Source organism: Babylonia areolata, chromosome 2 (assembly GCF_041734735.1).
Source record: "Babylonia areolata isolate BAREFJ2019XMU chromosome 2, ASM4173473v1, whole genome shotgun sequence".
NCBI classification, from domain to species: Eukaryota; Metazoa; Mollusca; class Gastropoda; order Neogastropoda; family Buccinidae; genus Babylonia; species Babylonia areolata.
This window is the reverse complement of record NC_134877.1, coordinates 27,186,552-27,199,881: the sequence shown is the minus strand read 5'-3', so window position 1 is coordinate 27,199,881 and position 13,330 is coordinate 27,186,552. Positions and strand designations below refer to the sequence as shown.

Here is a 13,330-nt window from a genome sequence, read left to right as displayed (position 1 = left end):
GGACTCATCAATTTCTCAATGCATCTTATCTTAAAGTACTTAAAGACTAAAATATCATCTTGTTGAAAACTCACAACACATTTCACCACAATAAATCCGATCATAATTATACATAAATGCTACATTGTGCTGTGGCAGTGATCATAAACATTAAACAGATAACACGTGAGTATGGAAAACAGAGACAGCATACAATTGCTGATTCATCTTAAAAGTTAAAAAATTATTAATATTCTGAGAACCTTGCTATGTGACTCCTTTAAATGATCATCATTGAAGTTCAAATCACGATAGAAGAAATCTTATTTCAGAAACAATAACTAAAGGGGAGAAAAGAAAAAAATAAATAAAATAAAAGGAAAGTTCTGAAAAAAGAAAAGAATTAATTTAGAAAAATTTTGTTTGCTGCTTAGTTTTCACCTTCACTTTCAGGGTCACTTTCTGTCTTTCAACTCTCTGCTTATTTTTCTTATTCCTCCATAATTTGACGAACAAAGTTTGCACCCTCAATCTTTAGGTCAGCTGTGTATGCTAACAAAGGCACCATGACAGAATCAGTAAGGTACTGGACTTGTGATCCAGTGTTCACCAGTGATCAGGGTTCGAAGCCTCATTTCGGCATGGTGTTGTGTCCTTGGGAAAGGCACTTTTCTCTGATTTTCCTCACTCCAAATACGTGTTGATGGAAACCTGATTGGTTACGGAAGGTTAAAACAACCGAACCCTGGACACAGTGAATACGAATTCACTGCCTCGATGGCCATGAAAGGCTAAGGGCCCTTTAACATTAATTTTCCACCCATGTTCTGTTCCTCAGAGACTCCTAGTTCTCAGTAAACACCTCTGTCAGTGCCAGAAACCATCCCGTTTCACTGTCATACGCTGTGGTGTGGTGTGGCATGGTGGAGGGATAGTACACTGTTTATTGACATGCAGAAGGAAATCATCATGCTAAACAGTACGCATACATCCACACATTGGAAAGAGGATTATTGTGCGTGTCTGTTGCAGTGAGGACAAAATACCACACACACACACACACACACACAGTGCAAGTGCAAGTGGGTAAATGGAGAGAAAGAACACTGATCACGGTGTACTGTAGGTTGGTTCACCATTCACAGCAAGTGAACGAGTGAAGAATTTCCCACAGCTGCACAGTCAACCCCCACACTCTATATCCCATCATATTTCCATCCACCCCCCGACCCCACCCCCAACTCCCTCTAAAATGTGATCAACTCAAGTACTGCCATAACATCACCACTGACTTCAGTCAAAGTGTCAGACTGCTTTAAAACAGATCTGCATCTTCTCAACATTCAATACACTGGATGTTTCCACAATTGCCCAGTCCCCATTCCTAAGAATCTTTAACCCAGTTAATAACACCACTACAGAAACAGAATTGGCACTGGTTTTTTTTGTTTTGTTTTTTTTGTTTTTTTGTTTTCAAAATGAAATTCCCCGATTTTCTTAATATTTTCTGTGGACAGTGCCATACGCATAAACAGGCTAAACTCATACCAGATTTACTCAGTTAAATCATTACACACCACACCGTTAATGTTATCCAACAGGATTAATAAGTGTTAAAGACCCCATGTTATCAAGAGTCACTCAAACCCAAACCAAACTGAAATGGTAGTTCAGTGATATGTGAACACAGCAACAGAATGGAAACTGTATAAATTTAATGGGGACTTACAGTCTGAGTGTCTCAGGTGACTGGTGTGTGTGTGTGTGTGTGTGTGTGTGTGTGGTGTGTGTGTGCATGCGTGTGTGAGTGTGTATGTTTCAGGAGGTGTGTGTGTGTGTGTGTGTGTGTGTGTGTGTGTGTGCGCGCGCGTCGTGTCGTGTGTGTGTGTGTGTGTGTGTGTGTGTCTGTGTGTGTTTCAGGAGACTTGTTGACTGGTCACACCTGACAGTACAGTGTCCCAGGGACTGAGGACACAGGAGATTCCAACACAAACCAGTGGTGTGACAGGGGGCTGTGATAACGCCCAACAGTAAAAAGGAAAAAGTGTGAGTGTGAGTGACCTCCGTGTGAGTGTGTGAGTGTGAGTGACCTCTTAGTGTGAGTGACCTCTGGTCAAACCTCTTTGAGGGGAAGGGGGGTTAGGGGGTTGGGGGGCTGGGGGGGTGGGGGTGGGGGGGCTTGTGGGGGTCTGGAAGGAGGGAGGGGGGAATAAAAGTGGAAGAACATGTCACGAGTTGAAGTGTGTGTATATCATATAGTGTGTGTGTGTGTGTGTGTGTGTGTGTGAGGAAAATATGGAATGAAGGAAAAGAGAGAGAGAGAGAGACAAACAGATAGGCAGACAGAGACAGTGTGACAGACAGACAGATGCATAGAGAGAGAGAGAGACAGAGACAGAGACAAAGGAAGAAAGAGAAAGAGGGGTGTGGTGGGGTGGAGTATGTGGAACCAAAATAGAAATGAAGCTAATCATTCAACATGAATACCTTTTCCTGACCAAATATATATATATCCACCTGCCTATTCACACATGTTGAAACTGAGAGAGAGAGAGGGAGAGACAGAGACACATAGAGACAGAGTCTGAGACAGAGAGAGACAGAGCAAGAGAGACAGACACACACACACAGTGAGAGAGTAGAAAAAGAAAAAAAGAAAAAGAACTCCTGGGCTGCAGTGAAAAAGACCTCACTCATTGGTAAACTTCCCCAAAGCTTTTGAATCTATAACATGCACAAAAAAAGTGGACATATACTTTTAGTAAACCCTGAGCCAGTAAATCAAAGAGATTATAACGGCAGTTCATTTGAAAAGTTTAACTCCTTGGCTGCTCAAATTTAGTAAAACGAGATGTGTGGCACCAGTTTAAAGTGAAATTATCTGTATATAATTTCAAGTGATGCCATTGGTTTTGCTGAAAACAAAAGTAATGCAATCCCAAATGGAAAACCTCCAAGTAAACTGACATCCTGACCTGTAAGCTTGGTCATATTTCAGTGAGGTGACAGCCCTTCACTAACATACTGACCTGTAAGCTTGGTCATATTTCAGTGAGGTGATAGCCCTTCACTGACATCCTGACCTGTAAGCTTGGTCTTATTTAAGTGAGGTGACAGCCCTTCACTGACATCCTGACCTGTAAGCTTGGTCTTATTTCAGTGAGGTGACAGCCCTTCACTGATGAGTACACTGGTCAACAGCAGTCTAGGGGTTAATAGTGTTACAGTGTGAGATTCCAGAGCTTGGTCAGAAATGTTTTGTGTAATTTGAACTCCATGTCTCTGTGAGAGGTGCTATTTAACCCACTTCTATCAAACAATAAGTGAGGTTCCGATATACAGCTACAATGATGTAAACTTAGTGGAAATAAAAACCCATCATTTTTCATGGCACAAGGATGTGAATGTGAACGTGAATTATCAAAACGGTGAAAATTCTTCAACATTAAGTTAGAATTCTTACATCTCTTGTCAGTATCATCTTTCATAAAACATATCCACCTGGGACTGTGGACAATCCCACTCTCTCAGCCTCACAAGTTCAGGTCCAGTGACACGAAGGAAAGAAACAACAACAATATTCATATTGACAATAATAATCTCTCCTCACACTGGTATAAAAAAAAACAACGCGCCAACAACCACGGATATGAAAATGGTTACAGTATATCAAACAATGAGCCTTTTCTCACAGCTTGATGAGACAGTCAGCCAGCAGATTCAGTGCAACAGGTGATCCATGTTAACGATGATAAAACCTTTTAACGCCAACAGGAAGGCAGTGTGGGAACGTGTCAATCCTTTTAGCAACCTCAACCTCACAGCGAAATGGAACCAATCACATTGTTCATGGACGGATAAACCAGCTTTTACCAGTATTAATCAATTAGCAAGCAAAACCAGCAGCACCATTAACCCTATATGTTACACCCAAGACCACAGATTCCTCAGATTTCATCTTCAACAGCAGAGTCCAACCAACTTGTTTCCATGACAACAGAATGAGATTATCTAATTTCCAGGACAACAAAATGACATGCTCTTATTTCCATGACAACAGAATGAGATTATCACAGCATCTTTCACATGACAGAGGTTCCCTGACAGTTCCCACAATGTCACTTCACACTCCGTAACAAATGTGTCAACAACGAAACTGAGGAAAGACACAGAAAAAAACAACAAACTGTGATTGGAAACTAAGTTCAATTTTCTGAACACGGATACATAATGTAACTTGAGGCAGAAAATAAAGAGGAAGTTTCTTTTTGCTTTTAACAGACAAACAGAGAGAGAGAGAGAGGGGGAGGAGAGAGAGAAAGAGAGAAAGACAGACAGACAGAGAAAAAGAGAGATTGAGAATCTATAGCCTTTTGTGAACAATGTGATTCCTGGTGCACTAGCACTGAAGTCAGACCTTTCACACTTTGGTCAAGTTCTCCGCTAGTCTTGCGTATCAAGAATTTAAACAAGCTGAAAGACATTTCTGGAAAATCTATGACACACTTCATCTGCAAACAAAGCATTTCACACAACAATACAACTCTCGTCAACAGATGAACGGATATATATATGACAAACCGTTTCATTCACTAACTTAATTTATGCTCAAAACTTACATTCTTACCTGATCAACGGAAAACAAACCCAGCGAACACTGAATGAATGATTACTCACCTGTTAGTGATGGAAATATATTGAAAAAATATACCATCTTTGCTGGCAATAAGATTTACCGGAAAACAAAAAGACTAAATGTCAAGGAGGTCTGCATCTGAAGGCAGAAAGCATGTCAAACCATCAGGCAGTTCAAAATGGTTAACTGATCCAAAAGTTAAGCTTTCTTTCTGTCCTTTTAACAACTTCACTCAAAACACATATTTATATTACATTTTTTGTTATCATGGGTACACTAAGATCAACACTTTTATAAAGAGACATATTCTACAGTATTAGAAAATGTCTACTACCATCTGCACTCTACCTTTTGATTTATTTTTGGACTGAAGTAAGACCAAGAGCAGGATATAAACTATTTAAATGCAAAAATGAGTTGATGTTGACAAGAAGAATGTTTTTTTGGTTTTTTGTTTTTGTTTTTTAACTTGCAGTTTTCAAAACTGAAAAGAGCTGCTGATTTCATGTTCAGTTCTGACAGACAAAAACGGAACTATTTAAAAAGAAAATAAATATGACCTGAATCACTAAAGATTATCTCTATACCTAGAAAATACATTATAACTCTGTGACCTGCTGAATTTGAAATTGTGTGACAAATCAACCTCGTGACAGGAAATGTGACCAGATGAAATTATGTAACAATCTCCTTTTTTTTTTTTTTTGATGAACAGTTACTAACTTCCAACAGCACAAAGCAGTATGTACAGATCTTGGCAGTTCTCAACAGAAACCTTCATAAATACAAAGTTTGGAGCAACTAATCTGGGTTATCACCTCAAACATACCCCTAAGCATATTTCCACAACATTGGGTCAACTTGTTATCACCAGAATTTGGCAAGTACTCACCATGAAAACAAATACCGAGTAACGATTAATTAAATATATACTGGTTATACATCAAAGCAACTGTTTAAATACGTTAACAGTAATTGTTATTTCACGACAGCACTATACACTACACTTGACAGCGGTTTCCAAGTAACAGAAGCTACCAAAAGATGGATGCGAAAAACAACAGGTCCAATAACTTGACAGCACAGCTAGCAAGAATAAAAGGATAAAGTATTCTGGTCCCAACTGAGTCTTTCTTTTTTCTTTTCTTTTTTTTTTTTTTAGAGTAAGGCATCAAAAGAAAACCGATAAAAGGCACTCTGTGATTTCTATCTAAATTAGAATTCATGTGAGTGGATAGGCATCATAAATAATTCTGTGGTTACTGTAAGAAAAATAATGACTGGTTAGGCATTAATAAAGCAGTTCATTAAGCAATATATGTTAGCAGTGTCTTCAAAGCAGAAACATGATGTCACAAAACACACAGAAATTGTCAAACTAATCATAAATAAGTGCTTCTCTGACGCTGGCTGTATGCACCAAATTTGATAAACAAAGTGAACTCCTTAGTTTATCCTTCCTTTCTCTATCACCATTCTAATCATTTTTGTGTGTGTGTGTGTGTGTGTGCACGTGTGTGCGCATATGTGATCTTAAAATGAGACACCATGACAAAATGTTAACAAAATTTTCAATGGCAAGTATGCACACACGTTTCACTATTACAAAGCATCACAAGGCAACAAAATTTTAAACAACCACAGTCATCAGATAATGTTCTTTGTGAAGTAACAAACATACAAACTGCATTTATCATGACAAAATAAATTAAATCTGCACCTGTACATGCACGTAATGTAGTTTTGGCATTCTAAATAATCTCTTTTGCAACCAATTAGCCAACAAAAAAAAGAAGAAAAAATATATATACATAATATATACAAATATATGAATGTAAGTATAACACCAAATTTAAAGTGTCAGGACAAGCTGCTTCACAAACCGATCAACACGGGCAAAATGCTGGAAGAAGGAAGGGAAATGAGGGAAGAGAGAGAAAAGATAAAGAAGGAATCAGTACTCATAACAACTGATACCGAGCACTGATTCCCAATCTCAGATCTAATTAAACAAAAACATACCAAATCAAGACTGAAAAAGAACATATAAAAGAGGGGAGTTGAGGGGGATGCATTTTAGGAGAAATGCAATCAGCAAGTTCCTGGTTTACACTAGGCACACCTCTTAATGATCCCATCTCTGTGTGTCTTAAGTAAGAAGGACAAAATAAAAACAAAAAAAAAACAAACAAAAAACAATCAGGAAAGCTTAGTAATAGAGTATATACTCATACACAGCTATCATGATAAAAAAAAGAATATTAAAAAGTTACAACTACAAGACATGTTCACATCATTCAGACGCAAAAAGTTTCTTGTGTGTGTGTGTTGTTTTGTGCGTGTGTGTGTGTGTGTGTGTGTGTGTGTGTGTGTGTTTTCCCATACAGAAATGAAGGAAGTAATCATCCTAACCCAACCCCTTTGTTTTGGGAAACACACAGAGATGGGAAACACATAGAGTTGTCCTGATTTATATCCATCCAACTCGGAACCAATCTGCGAAAAAAACAAAACAAAAAAAACCATGACATGCATCCGAGATTCACTCCTGCACAAGCTGAAGGAAAAACAAGGCCTGAAAATAACAACAAAGCAGTATCAGGCATGAAGTGACAAGCTGCAACAAAACACACAACACACACTTCAGCACAGAAGGGAGACAACAGGAGGCAGCGTGCAAGGGGGAAGGGAAGTTACTGTGTTAAACCACTGAGGTTTTTTTTTTTTTTTTTTTTTTTTTTCGTCTAGCATTAATCACATACCAATCCCATGAGAACTGCTATCATTCCAAAGCATCTAGCTGTAGCATCTCCCAAATACATTTCAGAAAGAAATAAAAGAAAAACAGAATAAAAATCAGATCCCAACCACCATGTAAAGAACTCACAGAAGTGATACTGAACAGAAAAGCACTGTGTGATACTACTTTTGACTATCTCCTCCATCCGAACAAGACTCTAGATAGATTAAGGAACTGCAGGGCAAAAGAAGGTGGCGACCTCTTTGCTCCTGAATTCTACATTCTTAAACTTCTTCTATGTGTTTACACAAGAGACTACTTTGGCAATACAAGAACGTGGCAATGTTGAACATTAGTATCTTATTTTATCACATATACGTAAAACGTTTGTAATGTATTCCATGTTGAATTCAATGAATCCCCAAACAGAAGTCAATTTCTGTCTTGGTGGTAAATGTATTTGTGGAATGGCTTCTCAAATGTAACCAACCACATAAGATCAGCTCAAGATACTCTGACAATGACGGGGTATTGTGTATGTGGCCAGTAACAGCATGACAGAATGAAAAACGTTTGATGACAATGAGCTGAGGACAGCAGCACCACAGGACACAGTGGCACAGCTTACGTCTGGGTGTGAAGCATCATTCATGGTCTCCAATCAAGTCATCTTGTACAGCCATCGACATGCCAGGTTATTATTGTTTTGCTGCTTGAAGGTTGATGCCAGTGCAAAACAGAGAGAGATGGAGGTTGCTGTCTCTCAAGACTGCGCGTTGAGTGTCTGAGGACTGCGGGTTGGGTGTCAGAAGACTGCAGGTTGCCATGTCTCAAGACTGTGGGTTGCAGTGTCTCAATACTGAGGGTTGCCATGTGTCAGGACTGCCGGTTGCCATGTCCTTTCCCTGCCTCAGGACTGAGGGCTGCCATGTTGCCCTGCCTCAGGACTGAGAGTTGCCGTGTCGCTGCCAGTACCCAGTGATGGCAGAGGCCTGACCCTCTGACAGCTGGGCCATCTCCTCCTCCATCTGCGCCCTCAGCTTCTCCCTCAGGCGGTCCACGGCCTCCCGGTGGAACTTGTACATCTCGTTGGGATCCCTGGGCATGCGGGTCACGGTGGGGGACAGCCGGCCTGACCCCAGCGTCCCTGTGCTGTGTCTGCGACTGACCCGCTGACCCTCCCCTAGGGGCGCTGCTGCTCCAGCCTTTGCTTCTTCCTTGGTGAAGGAACTGGACCTGGGCGGGAAGTCCCCTGAAAGAGGGTCCTCGGCAGGCTCTTCCAGGAAGGACCCCCCCAGTGCTTCATCCTCCGGCTTGTGGAGAAGGGATGGATCCTGTTCCTGGGGGCTGAGGGGCTGCAGGAAGAAGGCCTGGGAGGCCTCAAACTTCTTGCTCAGACATGGGGTGCTGGCGTTCTGAGGCCCCGCCATCAGCACGGACTGCGGCTGAGACCTGCGCTGCTGTGGCTGGCCGGCCACCTGGGAGGACTGGAGATGGAAGATGTGCTGGTCCTTCTCCCTCAGCTCCTTCAACAGGCGGGCCTTCTCCTCCACTAAAGCCGCCTCCCTGTCCTGCAGCTTGCCCTCAATGGTGGACAGCTCTTCCTCCAGAAGGCGCTTCTGTCTCATCAGCTGTCGCTCTGTCTCGTCCTTCAGCAGCAGGATTTGTTCCAGGTGCCTCTTTTCTGCCTGGCAGTGGGCCAGTTCTGCCTGCCGCTGCTGCAGCAGGCGGTGACAGTGCTCCAGTTCACCGATCTTCATCGTCAGGTCCTCCTGCTGCTGCTGAAGGGCAGCCGCATCCACACTCTCCTTCCCCGCATTGCCAGACAACAGGCCCACCCCTGTGTCCCTCTCACAGATCAGATGCTGCAGCTCATCTCTCTGCTTTTGTAGCAACAGCAGCTGCCGCTCAAAGAGTGGCTGCCAGTCATCTGGTGGATGTTTTATGTTCTGAAGTTTCCCCTCCATTTCCAGAACAAGAGCTTCCTGCTCTCTGATGCGAAGCTGCAGACGCAGATTTTCTGTGGTCATACATTTGTTCTCATCCAGCAGTTTGACGACAATCTTCTTCAGCTGCTGAGGATCATCAGGGATGTCGTTCTGTGTCATCTCTGAAAAGTCCACCGTTGAGCTGGGTGAGCTTGAGTTTCTCAGTCCTAAGTGAGACACAGGCTCCCGATCCAGAGCCTCTTGGAACAGAGCACTCTCGTTGGCATACACAGCTTTGGTCTTTTTGATGTCCTTCCTCAGTCGACCCATCTCTTTAACAATGTCCATGTCTTGTCCAGGTCCTACTTCAGACTCTGGATCACTGCTGATGGCAATGCTTTCTTGAGACTCCATAGACCTGGAGGAGATGGTGTCTACTTTCCTTTCCTGGTACTCATAGCCCAGCAACTGGCTTCTGTTTCCTTCTCTGGATACTGCTCCATCCTGTCTGTCTGCACCGAGTGCCAGGCCTTTGCCACCGGAGCTGTGCCTGCTGGCAGTCGACGGCTTTTCTTGCTGAGACAGCTGAAGGAGTTTTGAAGTTTCTTTCAGTTCCTGGATGAGTTTTTCCTTCTCAAACAGAGCCTGGTGAAGGATGCTGACTTCCTGCTCCAGGTCACTGTCCTCCTTGATCTTCCTCTTCAGCTCCACCTGGCTCTGCTGCAGACACTGGTGCTGCTCCTGCAGCTCCTGGATGACCCCTTCCTTCTCCATCACCTCCTCCCTCAGGTCCTGCACCTCCTGCTCCAGGTCCTTGGCTGACTCTCGCAGGGCAGGGGGTGACCCCATGGCTGCCTGCTGCAAAGACATTGCTGTCATCTGCTCTTTCAGTTCCTCGATTAAACTATCTTTCTCCATGACAACCTGTTCCAGCTTGGATAACTGCCGTCTTAAGTCTGCTTCAATTCTGTGAGGGACAGTTTCTGATGGCCAGAAATGATCCGCTTTTTCGATCACGTCTTGCTCTCCATCAGCATACTCTGGATTCATCATCCCTTTTGGGCTCACCTCTCTCATCTCAGAAATGACGTGCTCCAGTGTCATGCTTTGTTCATGAAGCTGCTCCCTCAGGGACTGCCCTGACTGTGTTGCTTCCAGAAGTTCTTCCTGCAGAGCCTGGCATTTCTCCTCCAACACCTTGCAGTCAGCCTGCAGGGAGGTGTCTGCCTCTTTGAGACAGGCCAGCTCTTCAGACAGCAGACTGTTGTCCTTTTCCAGCTGGGCACACTTCTCTCTGGAACTTTCCAGGGCTTGGCTCTGGTCCTGCAGACACTTGTTCAATGTTTCTGCATCCTGCAAGTTGTCTTTCACCTGCTGCAGGTCAGCCTGAAGAATTTCACACCTGCTGTTGTGCGCTTCAGCTTGGTATTCTAACAGCCTGTTCCTGACCTGAATGGTCTGAGACTGGTTTTGTAACAACTTGCTGTTTTCTTCCAAGATACTGATTTTCTCGTGTAAGAATTCATTCTCACCCTTCAAAGTCTCTACCTTGTCCTCAAGACGTTTCACATCACTTTCTGTGAGAGTGTCACTGTCCTTCGGTGTCTTTGCTACTGAACACTCTGTGTCATGGAAATCAGCAGAACTGACCTGCACTGCACTTTGTGCATACTGGACACTGTGTCTTTCCTTCCCTTGTAAAATATTCAACTTTGCTTCCAGAGTCTTATAACCACTTTCTATGTCTTGAAGATGTTGAACGGTTTGCTTCATCTCTCTGCAATGTGTGTTGACTGCATGAATTTCCTTTGAGAGGCTGTTGTTTTCTTCACGGAGACTGGACAGACTTTGCTGGGAGAGAGCTAATTGTGCTTCCAAAGAACTACACACCTGCTGCATGTCACCTCTACTCTGTGCTATTTCCTGATAGTCTGACATGGCCTCAATCTTGTCTGCCATCAAGCTGCACTTCAGTTTCAATTCTTTCTCAGTTTCCTGTTGTGCACAAATATTCTTCAGCAAAGTCTCATTCTCCTCTTTGGCATCTTTGATTTGGGCACCGAGTAAGACACACTGCCCTTCAAGAGTTGCTTCTTGCTCCTGATGATTGACATTCTCTTCCTGCTGGGCCACAAGCAGAGCTTGCACATCTGAAATTTTCTGTGTCAGCTCTTCTTTCTCCTTCAACCAACTGTCCACCATCTTTTCCTGTGAGGAGTTTGGTGTCGGTTCTTCCACACAAGCTGCCTTCTCCGCTTGCAAACAACTCTCCCCTGTTTGCAAACCGATGCTGTGATGTGACTCTCTGGGTGGGTAACAGGTTTCACTGGTTTTGTCTTGTGGTTCTTGTTGCTGAGTACCCTGGGTGAGCTGCTTGGATTCCATCCCAGCCAGCTGTTGTGACAGGGTTCTGTTGCTGTTCTCCAGGTCCTCACACCTGGCCTGGAGGTGCACCTCTCTTTGCTGTAGCTGCCGGCGCTCTTGGCTGAAGAGCTGCTCATGACTGTTCATCTGTTTTTCCAAAAATACTTTTTCAGTCTCCGAGCTCAGCAAGCGGGACAGCAGCTGTGTTTCAGCCACGTGAATGTTTTCGTGTCCAGGCTCTGAGCCTACGCTGTTTTGTAAAGCCTCCCCCTGCAAGTTCCTGCCCCCAAACATCTGACTGAGGAAGTGGGAATCAAAGTCCTGCGTGTCACTAGCCACCCACCCCTCACCCCCTTCCTCCCTTCCCCTGCCCCCTGCATCTGGCCCGCTATCGCCCTGACCACCCTGACTACCCTCAGCCAAACGGGGTGTGGAGGGGATCCTGCAGATCTTGGACAGCCAATGGAACAGGTTATTGTAGCGATGCCTCACCTCCCTGCAGTCCTGCCGCAGACACCGCCCATCAAACACCTCCCACACACTGCCGGATCCCGTCAGGTCGCGCTCAAAGATCCCGGCGCCACCACTGCTGTTGCCGTGGGAAACGGCGGCCGAGGTGAGCTCCCACTCCAGGGGCAGGTCCTGACCCGACTGCTGCGACATCTCTTCCAGCTCCTCCAGGAAACGTTCACGCACACAGCTGCTGCTGCTCCCGTCATCGTCGTCGTCATCGTCGTCACTGCCCGCTGTGGGCGTGGACTGACTGGCCAGGTCCTCGGCAGGGCTTTGAACGCCACCTTCCCCGCTGATGCTGCTGGTGCCCACAGCTTGGGTCTGGGCAGCTGCCAATGGTGGCTCATGCACCAGCATCAGTTCTGCATGCTCTGCAGCTGTTGAGGGTCTGGGTGAGGACATGAGGGTGGACTGGGGAGACTGCCTGGAGCCCCCAGCCACCAGCGCCTGCAGTTCGTGCTGCATGGTGTTGCGCAGGCCCTGGGTCTGGGAGATGGCAATCTGCTGGAGCAGCACGTCACGCACTTCTGCCAGCTCCTGCAAAGGGCACAGCACATGTGACAACACAGGTTTCAACACACGCCTCACACTGCTTTGAAATCGCTTCAGGGAACAGACATGAATCAAATTAATGGCCAAGCATGCATCTCAAGTTTTCCAGGAACTAGCATAGCTTGAATATTCATTACATCATATCAATTAAGTGTCCAGAACCAAACTTGCCCTCCCTTTAGCAGTCACAGTATTCTTTCAGCTACTATGTGTTCTAATTCTCACTGTCATAATAACAACTGATGAAGGAACTTGCTAATGTGTAAATTATTTCTTCTGTCTTTTTCTGATATAAAATTTATGTTTGTATCGTTTTAAGTAAAGACATGAGATGGCATGAGTTATATATATGTATTTGTACATGATATGTGTGTGTGTGTGTGTGTGTGTGTGTGTGTTTGTGTGCATATGCAGACATTTTGTGTGTTTGCAAAATATGTGTGCAAAAATAACTGTTTTTGATTTTGTCACACCATAAGGACTAGCAGCAAAACACACAATTACTTATCTGAAGTGAAAATGGGATCAGAAGGTTAAATCCCAACTGAATATCAACAGAAGCTTCTGCAGAACGTTACCGATGTCAAAGTATATATAGATATATATGATAGTCAGTTG

General features: G+C 44.0%; 2 protein-coding genes across 2 annotated transcripts in view; both read right to left on the bottom strand.

Annotated features, from left to right (window-relative positions):
- The window catches only part of LOC143299932 (uncharacterized), a 197,074-nt gene that overhangs the window by 162,399 nt on the left and 21,345 nt on the right, over nucleotides 1–13,330 (bottom strand). Inside the window, 1 exon segment of the mRNA XM_076613478.1 lies at nucleotides 12,140–12,697. Within this exon segment, the coding sequence (XP_076469593.1) occupies nucleotides 12,140–12,697 (558 nt within the window).
- On the bottom strand, nucleotides 6,966–12,122 carry LOC143299944 (uncharacterized). Its single transcript, XM_076613487.1, has one exon. It carries the CDS (start codon nucleotides 11,939–11,941, stop codon nucleotides 8,297–8,299), a length of 3,645 nt encoding a protein of 1,214 aa, XP_076469602.1. The 5' UTR covers nucleotides 11,942–12,122; the 3' UTR covers nucleotides 6,966–8,296.

Bases quoted from the DNA above. Each gene is read 5' to 3' on its own strand.
- LOC143299944 (XM_076613487.1), bottom strand. From the start codon at position 11,941: ATGTTTGGGGGCAGGAACTTGCAGGGGGAGGCTTTACAAAACAGCGTA.